Below are 19,608 nucleotides of genomic sequence, written 5' to 3'. Positions count from 1 at the left end.
GTCTCCCTTTGTCACCATATATTTGACACTCTTACCTTCTTCATCCTAGCCCCACTCCTCCCTTCTCCTCTGGTGACCTCCATACTGTGTCTGTGTCTGTGTATTCTCTTCTGTTTTAATACTGACTAATGAATTTTCTCAAAATACTGCTTTCATAATGATTTTGCTGAACAACCTATAATGGCTTGCTATTGCTGTTGTCAGGCTTTCATATATCTGTAATTAGTTGTTTCTTAACTATTCCAAACTTAATTCCTATTATTTTATTCCTATTTCTTTATTGTCTGGTATTTCTTTCCTTAATATTTGAGTGACTCTTAAATACATGACATGATGCTAGAGTTGAGGATACAAAGATAAGCTGATTAATACCCTGGGGTGTTACAGGTATGGACAGTCCATATGATAAATACTCTAATATAAAGAGTATACAAGCTGCTCCAGGGCACAGAGGGGAGCAGCTAAAGTACCCTGGTGGGGTTGGGAAAGCTGAGTCTTCAAGGAGAAATAGAAGTGAACCAGGTGAAGAGAGAAATACAAAGACAGAGAGGCAGGAAAGTGCGTGAGGTATTACTATTTCATTTTGATTGACGTGTATAGAGACAGTACAAGATGAGACTGGAAGGTGGTCGGGACCAGGTTGTGAAGAACCTTGTGTGCAATGTTTGAAAGTCATTTTGTAGACAATGGGGGCTCTTTATGAATTTTTTAAACAAAGGAGTAATATCAGATTGTGATTTAAGAAGATAATACTGAGGAATTGGATTAGACAGAAGTTGATGTGAAGACTAGGAGTAATCCAGATGATAGATGAAGAATTAAGCCACAGGCAGAAGACGGAGGAGAGCAAATGGAGCTGAGAGACATTTTGACAGTTGACAGGACTTGATAAAATTGGACATGGCATTGTAAGTTCTAACTTAAGGTTAGGGAATTTATATCTGTAGCAGATAGCACGTAGTGGGAAGGGGGACACATAGTAGGTACATGTTAGTGCTTGTTGAATAAAAGAGTAAGATGAAAAATGCAGGAAGAAGAAGTGGGTTGGTAGGATGAAATTAAATGGAGTGGGACCCGGGACTTTGTGTTTTAAACAAATTCTTAGTTATTTTTTACATACTCTAAAACTATTGAAAAGTTTTCTGAGGGCAGTTGGTTAGAGTGCAGTGCTCATAACACCAACGTCGCCGGTTCGATTCCCACATGGGCCAGTGAGCTGCACTCTCCACAAGTAGGGTGAAAACAGCGATTTGACTTGAATCTGATGGGTCCTGGAAAAACACACTGTTCCCCAATAAAAATTAAAAGAAAAAAACAAAATAAAAAACCAGGTCTTAACTAGAGGTGGGTGCCAAAAAAACAAACAAACAAGTTTTCTTCCTGAAAATGTGTAAACTTGATTGTATTGTATTTAAAATCCAGTGGGGAGATAATAAATTGTATAAGTAGCCTTCCTTTGGAACTTGAAGGAATTTAGATGGGAATTTAAGAGTAAAGAATATAGTTAGTGGCCCCAAATGATAGTAGAAACACTAAATGCCACCAGAGATCAGAGGAGGTGAGATCATTCTCTTTCAACTGGGCTGGGCTTTCTAGGTCAGGAAATGGCTTGAGATAAACTGACAGTTTCCTTTTGTATTAGCTGTTTGCGTGTTGTTTATTTAATTCATGGATTCTTTTTTTTTTTTTTAGGGCAACAATAGTTTCTCTGGAAGACTTTGAACAAAGGCTAAATCAGGCTATTGAACGAAATGCATTTTTAGAAAGTGAACTTGATGAAAAGGAATCTTTGCTGGTCTCTGTACAGAGATTAAAGGATGAAGCAAGAGGTAAAATTATAACCTAAACTTTACTGTCCGTCAGCCAGAGTTCTAAGCTAGCTTTAGGATCAACATTTTAAAGCTGTAAATTTATATACTTTTGTCAGACACTGCTAATACTTTTAATCTGTTAACTTACTTAGATACCTATATTATTATCCCTTGGTATTACTATCCCTATTTTATAGGTCAGAAAACTGAGGTACAGAGAGTTTGCATTTTGTCCAAAGTCTTAGTCTGTTTTCCAGAGCCTTAACCACTACCAGTGTACACACACTGCTTGGTTAGTTTGGGCTTTTTCCTTTTTGCTTCTGCCTGAATAATTTTGTGTTATGTACATAATAACATTACGTATGTGCACATATTATACGTATAGTGAACATACACTTTCCTTTAAAATTCTCCTTCCCTCCCTCTGTTTTTCTTTATGCATGGTAGAATGCAAAATATTACAAAGAAGAAAATAAAAATCATTGCCAATCCATTTATCTTGAGAGAACCCATTAACAATTTTGTGTGTTTCTTTCCAGTCTTTCCTATGAATATACATAAACACACCTACCGTGATTACCCAAAAATAAGACCCAACTGGACCATCAGTTCTAGTGTGTCTTTTGGAGCAAAAATTAATATAAGACACGGTGTTATGTTATATTATGTTATATTGAAGACCCGGTCCTATATTATATTAAAATAAGACAGGGTCTTATATTAATTTTTGCTCCAAAAGACGCATTAGAGCTGATGGTCCAGCTAGGTCTTATTTTCGGGGACACACGGTGTACATTTTTTCCTTTGTATTATTGGGACTGTACTATATATACATATATATTTTTTCTATTCTCCTTTTTTTCACTCATTAATGTAGTAAATATAATCCATGCCATTAAAAAATCTTCTAAAATAAGTTTTGAAAAGTGTTGTATAATCTATGTATGTTTTATTTGATGGGTCCTTTATTATTATTTGTGGTTAATTTTTTTGCTATAAATAATTCTGTGAATAGGATCCTTGTACTTAATATTGAGGAATAGCTTTGATAATTTCTTTAGAATAGAGTCTTAGAAGTGGAAAAGGCTGTACATGTCTTTAGTGGTCATAGAAGGCACTGCTAAATTACTTTTTAGATAAATTGGTACTTTACAATCCTTGTCACAGTGGTTGAGTGTCCTTCTCACACTGTTAAGTAGCATTGTGAATAATAAAAGTAGATTTAAAAATTATTTTAAAATCCATTTGAAAGTTGAAAATTGGTATCATTGTGGTTTTTTTTTTTTTTACTATTACAAAAGTTTATTTAACAAAAAAGTTCAATATGAAAATGTACATGACCCAATTTTTATATTGTAGTAAAACAGGTGCTGTGGAGAGGGGACATATGGAAGCGGTTCATTTCTCTGGTGAACAAAGCCATTCTTTATACGTGCCTCAAAGCTTCTAACGTGATGCTACTATTTCCTCGAATTACCACCTTTTCAGTATTGTTCTGTTGCCCAGTAGTTGCCATCTCCACAGGTTCATCTGTCACAAGATTGATAAAGGGACCAAATCCCCGCAATGTTCCTTGGACATGTCTGCCACCATTTAATTTCAATTATAACTTCTTGCCCACAAATTGTTTCAACTTGGGAGAGTAAACTTTGCTTATGGTGCCTACTCAAAGGCACCATGCTCGAGCTCAAAAATACCTCCAAATGGAATTCGTGGCCTCCCTCACGCTCCTGTGGTAGACCCCCGCGTTTTGGTATCATTGTTTATAATTTGTAGTTCTTTAAACTACTTGTGAAACTTTTTGTCAGATGTTTAAAATTTGTTTTCTCATGCGTTTCCTTTTTTTCTTTTGAACTTCATTTGAAGAACTCATAATTTATATAATGTGTAAAAGTAACACTGTATTTAAACTGTCAAAAATGCATAACAAAATTTACCATCTTAACCAGTTTTTAGTGTACAGTTCAGTAGTGTTAATTATATTCACGTTGTGCAACAGATCTCTAGAATGTTTTTATCTTGCAAAATTGAAAGTACAGTATACGCATTGAATAGTAACTACCCATTCCCCACTTCCCCCAGCCCTTGGCAACCACAATTTTACTTTCTGTTGCTATGACTGTGACTACTTTGGATACGTATAAGTGAAATCATAATATTTGTCTTTTTGTTACTGGCTTATTTCACTTAACATAATGTCCTCAAGGTTCATCCATGTTGTAGCATGGACTAAGTCTCTAAGGCTGAATAATATTCCATTATATGTATATACCATATTTTCTTGATCATTTATATGAGGATGGACACTTGGGTTGCTTCCACCTCTTAGCTATTGTGAATAATGCTGCAATGAACACAGGTGTGCAGATATCTCTTTGAGATCCTGCTTTGAATTCTTTTGGATATGTGCCCAGAAGTGGCATAACTTTGTATCCTTTTTTAACATAAGCAAGTATTCTGTGGGCCAGTTGCATAATTGGAAAAGAAAACATTAATTTTGGGTTGAAAATTCAATTTTGAAAGCAAGAAAAATATTTGCAACTATTCTGACTACTTCCTTTCTAAAACAAAATATTCATAGTGACAATGAAAAATAAACCACTTTAAAAAGATAAAAATATACTTCATTGATTTTGCAATAATTCTCAAACTACATCATGTCAAAATAAAAGCTAATAAGTTGATATTGAATGTTTATTTTTGTGTCATATGTTCACTGAGTTCTACTTTGGATTCTGCCCTATTTCTTTTTGCATATGGCATATAGATCACTGTTGTCTTAGGTTTTAGCACCTTTTGGTGATAGCATTTTAAAAATTCTAAAAGATCATTTTGACAGTAGAGTTGTCATTTTTATTCCCCTAGAAATAAAAATTGTTAAATAGGAAGTTCATTTTTGAGAAATAGTAATTTAGGAAGAATGTCTTTATGGCATTTCAGGTGTGACTTTGCTTGATATATTTGCTTCCTCTGGTGAGTTTACTACCTTTGCAACATATTATAGATTTAAGACAAGAACTAGCAGTTCGGGAAAGACAACAGGAAGTAACCAGAAAGTCGGCTCCCAGTTCTCCAACTCTAGACTGTGAAAAGATGGATTCTGCTGTCCAAGCATCACTTTCTTTGCCAGCTACTCCTGTTGGCAAAGGAACAGAGAACAGTTTTCCTTCACCAAAAGGTTTGCAGTGTCTTCTCTTTTTAAACCTATAGAAGATTATCAACTTAAGCGTGTTTGCCGATGATGCAGGGGTTGCTAAAGTTAAAGCAATAATTTTAGCTTAAAAGTTGTTTAAATCTAGCACTGCATGAAGAAGAAGGAATTGTCTTCTTAGGCCACTCAGACATAGGGAACAATGAGATGATGGCTACATTTAAGACAAGAGCAGTTTAATATACTGAGATTTTAAAAAGTTAAAGGTTTTTAAGGAAAGTTTATTTTTTAAAATAAAAATAAAAAAGAGCTGATCTCTATGAATTGGTCTGTCTTTAATTGCATTGTATTGATACAATGCCTGTTTCCAAAAAGCACTTAACACAACTTACCATAAAAACACAGATTTAATAATACCTAAAGTACAAAATTTGAGGTAAAATGAGATCCATAAATCTCTACCAAGGAAAGTACAGCAGTTTATTTATATCACATTGGGCACCTGTTCTATGCCATGCATTATTCTAGATGCTAGGAGTATAGCGGTGACTAAGACAAAGTCCCTACCTCCCATGAGGTTACATTTTAGAGGACAGGACAATCGACAGCAGCACAACAAAAGCATTTTATGTGCTGATTAGCACTCTAGAAAACAAAAAATAATAGCTAACATTGAGTACTTACAATGTTAGGCATTTTTAAAGTATATTTGCTAATTTAAACTTCCCAACAATTTTATGAGTTAAGTGTTATTATTAGTTCCCTTTTACATACAGGTAACCTACTCAAGGTCACACAGTTATTAAATGGCAGAGATGGATTTGTATCTAGCAGTTTTGCTCAAGAGCTCTTAACCATTATGCTATATTATCTCAAAAATAAATTGAAGAAATGTGCACAATTGAAAACCTTTGCTGAGGGGCATGGAAGAAGATGTAAATAAATATGCTAAACACCATGAGTCTGAATGGGAAGACTTAATATTGCAATATCCATTCTTCCCAAATCAATAATCTAAATTTTTAATAAAAATTCTAACAGGATTTTTTAAGTTGGCAAGTTGATTTTAAAGTTAGTTTGGAAGATTAAATGTGCCTGAATAGCCAAAAAAATATGGAATAGGTTAGTAACAAGAGGCTTTGCCCTTCAAGCTACCAAAAGGATAGTTTAACACGATAATAACTAAAGCAGCATCTTTCTGGTGGAATGGAATAATAATTGAATGGAACTTAAAATATATAGGGAATTTAGTGTGTGGTTTTAGTGCCGTTTCAGATAAGATAATTCTCACTGTTATTAAAACAATTGGATATCCATCTGGAGGGGAAAAAAATTAAGATATCTGATGAGTTAAATGATCTAAGTGTTAAAAAGAAAATTAGGAAACCATTAGGAGAAAACATGGGGAACATTTTTATAATATTGAAATGAAGAAGCCGAAGGCTTTCTCCCCAAAACACAAAGTTTAAAAGATAAATGTCACATTGAGAAGTACAACATATATAAGAGAAAGGGTGACTATGTACAATGTATAGTGCCCCTGCAAACTGATTAAACAAAAGGCAACCCAGCAGAAAAAAGTGCAGAGGATAAAAAGATGATCTCCAGAAGGAGAGATGGAAATGACTAGTTATTAAGAAAATAAAAATTAAAACAAAATGACTATCAAATTGGCAAAAAAAAAAAGATAATAATCTAATATCAAGGACACCACCATATAAATTGCTGATATTGATATAACCTTTTTAGAGAGTATTGCCAAATACCTGTTAAGGTGAAAAAAATGGGTATATCCTCTGACTCAGCAGTTCTATTTTTAAGAATCTTTTCTTCAGAAATACTCCTAGATGTTTTAAAGATATACTATATGTCCTTTTAGCATTATTTGTAATGATGAAAAATTGGATATAATCTAAATATCCATCAATTAGAGAAAGGTTAAACATATTTATGATATCTCTACTTTATACTTTTTATCCATAGTTTGGTATAATATGTATATTGATTGTTCACATTGAGTGTATACTGCTTTGTAATAACAATGAACCCAAATGTAAAGGGAATTGCATGTGTAATCACTTGTGTTTTATTTTTCTCTAGCTATACCAAACGGTTTTGGTACCAGTCCACTAACTCCTTCAGCTAGGATATCAGCACTAAACATCGTGGGGGATCTCTTACGGAAAGTAGGGGTAAGCATTCAATTATTTATGACTAGGTGTTTCAACTGCCAAGGTGTTGAATTATTTCTTAGTTTGAAGTGAGGGAAGAAAAAAGGATACCGTCCTGGGCTAAAGGCTTTAATTAAGCTGAGAAGCAAAAGCATCCAGTGACCAGCTGAGACTGGTCCAGATAAATACCTCCAGGGCATGGGCTTGCCGGTGTCTCTGCAGAAGGTCCTGTGTGCTGAGCTCTTAACTTCCCATTGGACATTCTTCGTGTTCCCCACAGCTGTTTCTAAAACACCACAATTCCTCCATTTTTTTTTCTAAAATACTTCCTGCTGTATGTCTAATACCGCCCTCTAATCCTGTTCTTTGCTGCTGTCGACCATCCTCCTGGTGATCGCTGAGCCTTTTCTTTGTAGGAGCATTGGCTCCTGGCATAACTTTCGACTTGCAGTTGGGCCTGTCTTACTGCTCCTTGGCCACCTCAACTTCAGCGCCATCTCCTTGGCTCTAACCTTGTATTCCAGAACAGTTTGGCTTTTGAAATATTAAACTTGTTTTTCTGCTTGTTCAGTTTTTTTCTCTGTACAATACTCTTTGACCTTATCAAGAGAGTAGTGCTCCTTTTTTTTTTTTTTTTTTTCTTAAAAGAGATCTCTTGTCTTCTACTTTGTCACTACTCATCCATGATCCCACTTACTCTGTTACTGTTGGTCATAGTCTTTTTGGCCATGGAGGAGACCTGCAGTCTGCATCAGTCAAGAGATTGGATGTCTCCTTTCCTTCATCTAGAGCAGGGGTGTCCAAACTGCGGCCCGCGGGTCAACTGTGGCCCGCAATCCATTGTTAATTGGCCCGCAGCAAATTCCAAAAATATATTTAGTTTACTTAAATAAACCAGGTGAGGCAATACGTACTTCATCTTGAATGAGTGGCCCGGCTGTTTATAATTTTACCGCATATGGCCCTTGATGAAAACCATTGAAAAAGTTTGGACACCCCTGATCTAGAGCATGGAAACAATTATATAACTGTGTGGATTTAAGTCACTATAACGTTAGCATTTCTAGCATTAGTCAGTTTATTTATTTCCCTCTGTGACTTGAACCTCTCTCTTCAGTAATCTACTCTTAAAACTTCCCTCTGTCCACCACCCATTCACTTAATTTTTTGAGATAACTTTCTGAAAAAAGTATTTGCATTATACTTTATACGTAGAAGAAATGAGAGGCCAAGACACAAGGTTGTATGTTTATCTTTTCTGACTCATAAAATTATTTTTAACCACCAGATTAACTCTAAATCTGCGTTTAAAAGTTACTATAAAATGTAGTGTGCACAAGTCATTCATACAGTACTTACTTTTTCCTCACTCTTAAGATAGCCATTTTTTATCCCATTTGTTCTAAGCGTTATGGTGTTTACATCTATAACTTGAAATAATGTGTTTATTTTTTTGTATCTTGACTTACCAACTTTAAGCAAAAAAATGAGGAATTTATCTTACAGCCTCCCAATTTTTTATTTTTTGTTCTTGTTAGTTCTTGTTGTAATTTTAAATACAAATCCTCTATTTCTGAATTTACTATATTATATCTTAATTCTTTATTGTGTGTCTCTCTCTCTTCTTGAACTCTCTTTTGGTTGGTTCTGAAAATTGAAAATTAGTCAAGAGCATCTATAATATTATGTCCACATACATATTACTATGTAATTATAGAGGAGGAGCTGGCCTTTGGGGTCATTTTATTTGTGCTATTCAACAGATGGTTCAAGGATTTTGTTCTTTACCATTTACTCAAAATCATATTGTTTTTGTCATATTCATGTCAGAGCTGACGTGTATGTCTTTTTCTTTTTTCCTAGCATTTCTAATTACCCTTTTTCCTTGTGGGTAGAAGAAATACACTCTTTCTTCGCAATATCTCATAGCTTCCAGCTTCTGATTCACTCTCTTTACCGAAAGCTCTATGTACATTTAGCGCTGCTGTGCCGCTGTCACCCTTGAATTGCTTATATATTCGTGGATTAGTTCTGCCCGTTTCTGGACCCCTGCTTGTCATCTTTGTTCTTGTTTGTTTTGCTTTACTACCTTATGTAATTTATTCAGAAATGGTGCATGAAAGTTGAGCTTGGAGTCCTTGCATGGTTTACCTATTTAGCTGACAGTCTGACTTCCAAGGTGTCATCAAAACTGTTGGTCTGCTGGGGTCTGCCACTCCTGCGTGCTTTTGTGAATATTTTATTTTCTATTTCTTTGCACTATTTTGACTCGAACTACTTGGAAGCCTCGTCCTCCCTCTTGTATCCTCTTCTACTGAGAAATCAAGGCCAGCTGATTAAAAATTTTGTGTTTTTTTCCTTTTATTACTTTCCTATTATTACCCCTGTTTATAGCCATTCTTCCTTTTTATTTCAGTTGTTGAAGTGTCATATTCCTGCCATGGCTAATTTTGTTCCTCTGTGCTTTGGATCCCATTCCTTCCAGCCTTCTCAGCTTCATGTCTCCTGTATCTTCTCCATTTTTTTACTCCCTATATGTTAATATTTATGTATTACATGTTATATGCACACTTTTTTTTTTTTACTTTATAAAGCAAAAATAAAAGCAGCTATTCTTTCCTTTTACCCTAAATTTCTCTTTAGCCATCATCCTGTTTCTTTCTTCCCTTCACAACCAAGCTTTTTGAAAGCGTGTCTGCATTTATTGTTAGCACTTTGGACTGCATACACACTCCCGAGACATCCTGTTATGGGCTCTGTTCCCTGCTCACTTCACTAAAATTGCTCATTGATGATCTTAGTGCTGTCAAATCCAATGGACACTTTTCTGTCCTTATTTTACTTGAAACATTCAACACTGATTTTTTTATTTTTCTGGAATGCCTTCTTTGCTTTGCTTCTTTGATGCTGTGTCATGTCTGCTTCCCACCTTCCTACCCATTCCTCTTTGTCATTTTGTTGGGTTATCATCTGCCCACCCTTTCATTGTTGATGTTATTCATTGCTCTGTCCTTAGGTTTCTGATCTTTTTATTCACAACCATGATTTTGTCTACTATCTGGTGTAGATATCTTTTAAATCTTGATTTCTAGGCCATTCTTTTCCCTTGAGTGCCAGACCTAGTACTTGTACTTGGATGTCTGTCTCCCCGATGTCTCAGACACAGCTTGTGCCTGCTCTATGGTAGATGCTCAGCACATATTTGAATGAATGAATGAGTGTCTGGAATATAGGAAATTAATGGCTCTCAGTTTTTACTGTGTATGTGTGTATTTAACATGTTGCTCAAATGCTTACTTCAAGCTTATCCTACAAGGTCGTTACCTTTTTTCTTTCTGTTGTTATTTTACTAGGTTGTTTACTAGGTACTTTTGTTCTTGTAGGAAATGAGAAGAGAAAGAAGTTTGTCTGTTTTTGTTGCTGTTTCTTAACGGCTCTGATTGAAATTATGGGGAGAGGATTCTCAGTGAATATGTTATTTGTGGATACTTTATGCATTCCTAATTCTCTTGGTGTCATGGATAATAAGAATGGACTATTGTTTTGTCTCCTTTTTTGGTGGCGAGAGGGGTCAAAGTGTTTATGGGAGAGGGAGAACTGGTGGTATGTGTGTGTGATGGAAATAGATGAGGGACTCCTGTTCTTTTCACCTCATCTGTTTGTAGAGCCTGGCACTGGCCAGGTGTTGTGGTGACAGGTGCTAAGAAGGGCACCCAATTTAGAGGTAAATGCTAAAGGGCTGGTGTCATTTTCAGGTGAATTATTTAATTATAGACAAAGGGTATCAGTTAGACATTTACATTGTGTTCTCAGAAATAGAATAGCTTTTAACTTCATGTGAGATGTTGTAAATGCTCTCATACTCATTCCCACGCAGTGGAAATAACTAAACTGAAGTTCTATGGAAATAAGGAGCTGCTTTAAAAACAATTCTCAAGTGATGATGTTTTTGCATTCTTTATAGTGCTTGCTCCCAAAATACACCCACACACAGCCACACCCACCCCTAATTAGCCAACTAACAGCCCACAATTTAGAAAGAAATAATGGATGGGGTCAAAAGACCTGGGATCCATCTCTGATTGTGCCACATTTTTCTTAGTTGTGGGTGAGGATTACATCTGTATCCCTCAGTAATACTGAAAGGAATAAGTAAAATATTCTGAGCTCATTAGAAAGGGAGTCAGCATAAACATTTTCTGTTAGAAAGGTGATTGATTATGGCTTAAGTAACCACCATCATCAACTGAAAGAATAAGGTTTGAGTCTTGAAATAGAAATGGTTTGAAATGCAAATTTTTATGTGCAGCGACTGTTTTGACAACCAGATCATTCCTTCTTCCTTTTGTAGGCTTTAGAATCCAAGTTAGCAGCTTGCAGGAATTTCGCAAAGGACCAAGCATCACGAAAATCCTATATTTCAGGGAATGTTAACTGTGGGGTGATGAATAGCAACGGCACAAAGTTCTCTAGATCAGGACATACGTCTTTCTTCGACAAAGGGTAAGTTTTGGAAATTTTAAATAATCGAGTAGTAAAGTTGTACATTATTAAGTGAGCTTATTCAAGCTTTGAAAAGGTAAACTCAGTTTGATAAATCTACGTGAAGCCTGTCATCATTCAAATCTCAGGGCACATGAAATTTGTTGTTGCCGTCTAGTCCCCATGGAGTCTGTTGCCCTGGGAACTCAGACTTTGAAGCTCTGTCTTGGGAAGCAGACTCGTGAAAGGCAGCAGTGCTAGGCAGGCCCTGGGGATTAAAGATGCCTGTGATGTGGTCCTTGTTCTCAAGGTACTTACAGGCTAGTAGACTTTCCTGGCAAGTATTTTTAAGCATAGAAGAGAACATTATAATCAAGTATATGTGCAAACTTGGCAACAAACCCGTCTGAAGATTTTAGAAAAATATAAAACCACTGGTTCCAATATAGTTTAGAAGACACAAGTTTTGTATGATGTGAAGATGGTGTTTGGGGAATTGAGAATTTAAGAAATTGACTTAAGATTGAAGCAGTGATACATCCTTAATGCAAAAATATTTCAGGTGATACAGAAGTTTGTAAAGGAAAAAGTAAATGTTTTCTTTTCACATTATTTTTGCATTGTAACATTTATTCTCAGGCATGTAAAATCATTTTTATGTATCTTCTATATGCTTTTAAAAATCGATGGGATTATACCTTAAAGATTGTTCTGCAACGTGCCTATCGTGACTTAATATTGCCAGTCTCTTTTCATGTCAGTACATACCGTTCTACCTCAATTTAAAAAAATAAAACATTGCATGGTTATGCTCTTCTATGGGTGTGCCTTAATTTAGATAACGAGGGAACAAGACCTGTGGTCCTGCGGATGCTGACAGTGTTACCTAAGGTGGCTGTTGTTGGAACAGCAGCTCAGGCACCATGGTCTCTTGCCACTGTCTGCTTTCAGTCATAGAGGCTGTTCATTCCTGTGTGTGAAAGGCACACAGATAACAACTCTAGAAATGTTCACAATTTCTTGTATAGGTTCTGCTTTCCTCAGTAACTGTGGCACATTTATGGAGGACCCAAGTTGGTACACAGTGCACTCTAGGAAGCTTCCTGCTGGCCACCCTTGTGGAGTGGAGTGGAGTGTCCTGGGTTCTCTCCCATTAGAGAATTCTACCTTGAAGTAGACGTGTTTCATTAAGGAGCGCATTCTAAAATGTCAGAGTATGAATCAGAACTTTATTCTAACCATTGGGGTTCCTCAGGGGGAGTAAATATAAAATTAATTTTCCTCAGGTTTAGGAGTTTCAGGCAACCTTGATGATTGCTCATTTTTATACTGTAATGGTAAATGCAATAAATAGATAGGAATTTGACATGAGAGTTGCCATTTACCCCAAACAATACAAGGACAGTTTAGGGGTAGTCTTCCTGAGTGTTGGAAACAGTGCCTAATTATTTTTTCCTGCAACTTGTAGTTACCTGCACTAGTAGTTATTAGTCTTTATCTGGAATCATATTTCTTGCCTTGGGCACCTTACGACGTGAGAGGAGGCATGAACCAGAAATGGACAGGTCAGACAGATGGCTTTGCATGTAGAGAGTCCTGGAAACAGTCATGATGAGGGAGGGGGAACGTGGTCAGTTCAGGCTTGCTGCTCCTGTCTGCCTTAGAGACTGGCTTCCACTTGACTCGACGCAGAGCATCGGGGCACCAGGGGGCACCAGGGCAGTCATAGCCCAGAGGTGAAACCATCCTGAGAGGCGGGGGATTCAGAGTAATCCGGAACCAGCAGTGGGCCTTGGGCGCTGTCAGGGAGACCCCTGACCCCGAGGGGCGTCCTGGGTGCAGGTGTAGGCTGTGTTTCCTGAGCTGAACCTCGAGGTAGTTGTGCTTCCCAGTGGAAACAGTTCCAAATGATATTTAGTTTTGGCTTAAATAGTACAATTAAAAAATTGTACTGTTTCTATTAAGAATTAAATATGCTTTTGTGGGCTGGTCTTTCCTCAAGTGTTTAGTTTATATGATAAATGGATTGTATATACACACAAATATTAACCTTCTGCTTGAGTTGCGTTTGTCTAGTTACCATATTCCTGAGGGTAACTCTTCCATGGGGTTTGCTGTGTCCTTACTTTCTTGCTGCTTTGCTTTGATTCTGGCTTCCGGCTGGCCTGCCTGGCTTTTTACTTCTGGCCTTTCTTCCTGCAAACCTACTGACTAGATAAAAACCATGGTGGCACGTACCAGCTGCAAAAGGAAGGGGGGAATATCCCAACTCCCAGCTCCATTATTAAATTTGGCAGGTTAAGGGTAGAAATGCCAGTTCTTTTAGAAGTATAGCTTGTAATTTCAGTATGAGAAAAAAAACTTTATTTAAAAAAGTCTTTGGCTCTAGAATGTGCCTGCCTGACCTCTCACTCCTAAAAACGGTGTAGGTAGCACTGTCACTATAGTTTTACTAGTGCTCCTAGAGACCTATAGGAGCATTGTTTTTTGGGAAAGAGTCCGTTTGTGTGCGTGTGCATATGTGTGAATGTACATGTATGTACCTAGCCCTCCCACCACCCTCAAAATCTTCAGATGCAATGAGGCCTTAATACCTAAAACAATATACCTTATTATATATTTCTTTATGGGATTTGAAAATATTCTTTAAGTTCTGGTTATTTGAAGGCTTCTTGGAATCAGGATTTTATCTAGTCTGTGATCACCTCTGCTAGCTCCTAAAATATGACTTGCTGGGCCTGCGTCTCAGGTGTTGCTCTGTCTCCTCCAACCACTACTAGGCCTTCGTGCTACTCATCTAAAAGGATACACATTCACATGCAATACAGTCACTCCAGTTCTCTCCAAAACATTCCTTTTCTCTGCAGCTTTTATTTAGTTTCTTATGTATCACTCTAATTTTGTAAGCCAGTCTGATTGTTGAGCTGCATGTAGGTAGGTGGGCAGAGTCTAATTTTAGGGCACAATGTGTAAATTAGTACTTGTATTGCTGTTTAATGTTTTTTCCTTTTTTTTATTAGGCAAGAAAAAGTCATATTTCCCACGTTGTTCATGGGTAACTGAATTTGTTTGCTGTGCTCTTTTTCATTCTTTCCCAGTGTGGTGGAAGATACATTAACAAACTGGTTTTACTAACTGCATGGGGCTGACTCTGCTTTAACCAACTTACCACCCATGAGTGAGCTTTCAAGTTCCTGTTTGACTTGACTGTTTCAGCTGTGCAAAATAAAAACAAATGAATTGTGGTGGTCCTGGGCAGTTGTGCAGAGCAGGCCTGCCTGATGGCACTGCTGATGTAGGGGCAGGAGCTGTAGTGATGATATCAGGAGCCTGGGGAGGTCAAGGGTCACGGACAGGCCCTGGGACCACATTTGACTGTCTTTGTGGGACTGGGATTCTTGTTACCCATGTGTCTCGTTTTCTCAAAGCAGGCACTAATGATTACGGAGCCTTGCGGTGCGGGGATTCTCCCCTCGGCTCTAGCTCTTGTTTCCCAAAGGACATTGGAATAGTAGGTGGGGATGTGTACAAATCGGATCTGCCTTACTTTTCAGGAAGGTACATTTCAGTTTGCAGAGCCTGGGCCGAGGGCTGTAGCTGCTCTGAGCTTCCATTTACCCATCTTAGGGAGACGGGGGTCTGGAGTACGTCTGCCTGTTCTCCTGAATTAGCGCTAGTCCACTCTCGTCCTTTTTTTTTACTGCCTTCTCATGTAAATCCTTTGGTACTTTGATGGATTTAGTGTCCATACTTTATCTCTGTTGTGTTCAATTTATTGTCCTGCTGACTAGCTTCTAAACATGCCCTGGTTCTTTGCCCCTTTTCACTTCTGTTGCCATTTTACAACTGATCTTAGTTCCTTTTCTCAGCTGGATTCTCTATTTTTCAGACTCTTTATGTAGATTTTGGTGGTAAGGCCATGAAATTTCATAGTTTCTAGAACCTTTTTTACATAGATAATTCCCAGATCTGTATCTCCATCCCTTCCATTCTCTCTCACCAGTCCTGTGTTGTCCACTAGGACATTTCCCTGCAGCTCTTTAGCTGCTCCCTGAAACCGAATGTAGTGAGTATGGAGGTGTTTCTCTTCTTGGAAACCTCTTCCCATTGCACAATTTTGCAGGTCCCGGAAGGGACCTTACCAGTCTCACAGTCCTGCCTCTAGGGTCAGCTTTCTCCTCCCTCTTTCTGGTCTTTTACTTCCCACATCTTGAAGAAGAGAGGTGCTAGGTGAGACCCTAGCAGTTGAAATTACTTAGTTTCTTTTTATTTTTAATTTTTTATTGGGGAATATTGGGGAACAGTGTGTTTCTCCAGGGCCCATCAGCTCCAAGTTGTTGTCCTTCAGTCTAGTTGTGGAGGGAGCAGCTCACTGGCCCATGTGGGAATCGAACTGGTAACCCAGCTGTTAAGAGCTCGCGCTCTAACCAACTGAGCCATCCGGCCTCCCATCTGCCGAATTTTGTGGGCTGTCTGTAGTACAGCTGCCCTGCCCTGCCCTGTGAGGCCAGGAATGTGATGTGCACATGTTTAAAGCTGAGGTTTGTGAGGCCTGCCTAGTTCTCCCTGAGGTTTTAGGGGAAGGAGGCGTTGAGGCTCTGGGACGAGTCAGACAAATGACAGACGGGGCTTATGTGAGGGCTGCAGTGGCAGCAGGCTGTGGCTCCTGCCCTCCGAGGTGGCACAGGCATATAGCCTTGGCAGAATAGGGAGGGATGATTTGAAGGTTTCAAATGTGATGGGGCTCAAATATCAGCCCCCCAAAGGAAAGGGAATATCGGGTGTGCTTCACTGCAGTAGGAAAATGTACAGCGGGGAGAAATTACATGTGTCAGAGCCCCTCCTATAGCTCTTGGCTTATGTGTGGGTAGCTTGGTTTCAAACTCGAGATCTATGAGGTTTCTTCAGGCATTAACTCCGTTTCTTCAAAGTAGTCGGGTCATTTGTCAAGCCTCGCTGCATGCCTGCGTCTCTGAGCTTGCACTCACCTCTTCAGCGTACGAAACAGTTACCTTTGTGGGGCATGTGTGTCTGCACTTTTTGTAAGAGAACCTCTCTCCATGAGTCTATGCTACACTCCCTGGGCCCTCTGATGAGTGAGCTGGGGGGACAGGTGGCCAGGTGTGGCCCCTTGTAGTTGGCTGCATCTCCCAAATAGCTAGTGGGACAGATTTTCCCAGGAAGTTCTTCAGAATGGAAAGGCTGAAGTGGCTTCCTGAGAGAGGTTCCAGGTCGTGTACTCACTTCCTCACTGCTTCCTGTGGCTGCGCTGCCAGGTGGGTGGGGTGGGGTGGGCTGCTCCTCATCACTGGCCGCGGGTGCTGGGTCCTGCTTTAGGCCCTTGCGCTGGGCTGGGCTGCTTGCTCAGGAGTCTGCGCAGAAGCCTACCCATCCAGCTTTGCTTGCTTAACAATTAAAGTTACTTCCCCCCCCTCATTAAGATACTCATGTATATTGTAGGGGATTTAGAAAACAAAAAAGTATAATGTAGTAAATCAAATTTACCCATAAGCCAGAGGGAAGAAAAGTAACTATTGTTAAATTTTCCTTCTGCAATGTGTGTGACTTTATATGCGTGTGTCTATGTGTATCCCTGCACATTCTAGATTTAGCTACATAGATAGTAATGTCTATCTGTAGAAGGGGCTAAAGTCTAGAATCTACTACTTACTTTTTTTTCTTCACTTCATTGAACATACACAGTTTGTAACCTTTTTCTACCTAGCATTAATTACATTCTGAATATTTTTACATGCTGTTAAAGCCTGTGGAATGTGTTCTTAATGGTTGTATATGTTTCATTGTTCAGTTGTACCAGTATTTAGTTAGTTAGTTCCCTGTTGGCAGACATGTAGACCTGCTCTGTGGGGAAAAATCCGAGCTGTGGCTGCAGCGGCCAGTGTGATGACGGTGCCGAGAAGGGAGCACTTAGTGTCATCACCCAGCACCACTGAATTCTCAAGTCTAAACAGCTGATGCTTTCTAGGCAGCCAGTCTCCCTGCACGGTCAGGACTGTATTGTGGGCCAGGAAGAGGAATAGTTTGAGAGAGCAAATGAATTTCCTGCTGTTGTGTTTATTGGTTTTAAATGACAATCTCTCTTCCTCTTTCTCCTCCCCTTCTCTGCCCTGGTCACCCCACAGGGCAGTAAACGGCTTTGACCCAGCGCCGCCGCCTCCTGGTCTGGGCTCCTCGCGCCCGTCGTCCGCTCCGGGTATGCTGCCTCTCAGTGTGTGAGTGCCCGGCCTCCAGGTGGGGGCTCGCCCTCCTCCAACAGCCCAGGACACCCACGCCTCACCCTTCGGTGCCTGGGCCCAGCCCGTGCCCCTCTGGCTGCCTCTCCGTGGCTGGCAGAGGGCAGGCTGCATGCCGTGGTGGCTGCTGGGCCCTGCCCAGCCCCAGGACTCTGCGCGATATCAATACCGGCTATTTTCTCTTTTTGCCGTAGTGCCGTTGGTTTCACATGATTGCACTTTTGTGGGTCACAAGGTGATACGTGTATTACTTGGTCACTGGATGCAGAAGTACCCATTCATCACACCTGCCTCATAGCCCCTACCCTGCTGTACTGATAGGATTTAGTTGTATTTAGGACACTGCAAATCTTCTAGAAGTTCTCCCAAATCAGGTCGACGTGTGCCCTCCTGAGCCGCCACCAGGCATCTGCAGCGCTCGTGATCATGTGTCGCCCAAGTCCACCCCTCACAGTTTGGGCCTGTTGCTGGCAGAGAGTCAGGAAGCTCACTGAATTAGGGAACAGTTTCTGCACCTGCTGATTTCACTTTGGCAGTTAGGATTCCCTTGACGCCCCCCAGAGCAGCGGAATGCCCGTCTGAGCCCCGGATGGCAGGAGCCTCAGGGGCCTGCATCCACACAGGGCTGTGTCTCTGTGTCGTCTCCTCCCTGTGCCTCAGACTAGGGGTGGAGGCTGCGGCAACCTCCTCGCCAGCTTTCTGGTCCTTCAGTTAAATGACATCTTCAGCTTTTTTTGTTTTGTCTTCTGAGGGCCTGTCCAGTTTTGTTAGGAAGGGTGGAGTGGCCTGATTCGAGGGCCTGGCTGGTGCCGGCTCCTGGGGGGGAGCAGATTGACCCCAAGTGGCTGTCCCTGTGCATCCTCTGATTACTCTCATGCTGCATTTACTGTTTACATTTGTTTTCTTGTACATAGGTTTGTAAACATTATTGCCTAAGATATTTGTATATAACTTGGGCTTTGTAGCTTTTATTTATTCAGAACTCATCTGGCATGTTAATGACTTACGATGGTGCCCTACTCGGGGCAGCTGTATAGGATCATCATGTGGCTTAAAAGAAAAGAAAATACTTCCCCTCAAAAAAATCTTTTAATGTGGAAACAATAAATTTCACAAAAAAAAAGTATCAAGTTTGCTTTATTGGGTTCCTGCCGAAAAGCTGGAGTGACAAAGCCAGATGCAGATGTCACTCCTGCTCTCACATGCGACATGTAGGTGGGCAGCAGCTGTGGGATGGGGCAGAGACAATTCAGGCATCAAGAGATGTCTGACACACCGCGTGGACGTTCGCATGCTGGTTCTCAGTGCTGGTTTCTCTTCGCTGCGATTTCCAGGAGCAGCCTGAGAACGGCCCAGGCCCCTTGTGCAAATCGGGAAGGACCGGAACTTTGAGGGAGGCAGCTTGTTACATGGGGTGACCATGATGGATCCAGGAGCTGGTCCTCCAGCTGTGCTACCTTGCGTGACATGTGCTGGTGTTCTGGGATTAGAGGTTACTCGGGTCTGGGCTTCTCATTTCTCAGATTGACATTGGCAAGTGAGAGAAAGTGCCAGATGTTTGGTAGCAAGACAATGACTGGACTTGAGAAACATGTAAACAGAGTCTGTATGAATGTATCAGGTATAAACACTGCTTATAACAAAGATCAGAAACAGTATAGTGTGTAGTTTTCAAACTTTAAGTGAATCAAATGCCTAAGTAGATAAGAAACTAAGTAGTTTACATTTTCAGAAGTTTC

General features: G+C 39.7%; 1 protein-coding gene across 7 annotated transcripts in view; it reads left to right on the top strand.

The window, feature by feature from the left end:
* Positions 1-18,995, top strand: part of NDEL1 (nudE neurodevelopment protein 1 like 1) — a 48,697-nt gene extending 29,702 nt beyond the window's left edge. For 3 of the 7 annotated variants that reach the window (XM_074320843.1, XM_019745164.2, XM_074320842.1), the window contains exons 5-10: positions 1,693-1,829; positions 4,816-4,989; positions 7,063-7,154; positions 11,485-11,636; positions 14,636-14,670; positions 17,759-18,995. In XM_074320843.1, coding sequence (XP_074176944.1) covers positions 1,693-1,829; positions 4,816-4,989; positions 7,063-7,154; positions 11,485-11,636; positions 14,636-14,670; positions 17,759-17,766 — 598 coding nt within the window. In that variant the 3' untranslated portion in view covers positions 17,767-18,995. Of the gene's footprint in view, positions 1-1,692; positions 1,830-3,170; positions 3,614-4,815; positions 4,990-7,062; positions 7,155-11,484; positions 11,637-14,635; positions 14,671-17,758 lie in introns of those variants that run through there. The other 4 variants (XM_019745163.2, XM_019745160.2, XM_019745161.2 and 1 more) reach the window with 2 other exon arrangements.
* Positions 18,996-19,608: the final 613 nt, after the last annotated feature.

Source organism: Rhinolophus sinicus, linkage group LG15 (assembly GCF_036562045.2).
Source record: "Rhinolophus sinicus isolate RSC01 linkage group LG15, ASM3656204v1, whole genome shotgun sequence".
NCBI lineage: Eukaryota > Metazoa > Chordata > Mammalia > Chiroptera > Rhinolophidae > Rhinolophus > Rhinolophus sinicus.
Note: the sequence above shows the minus strand (reverse complement) of the source record. Positions and strands in the feature narration are given on the sequence as shown.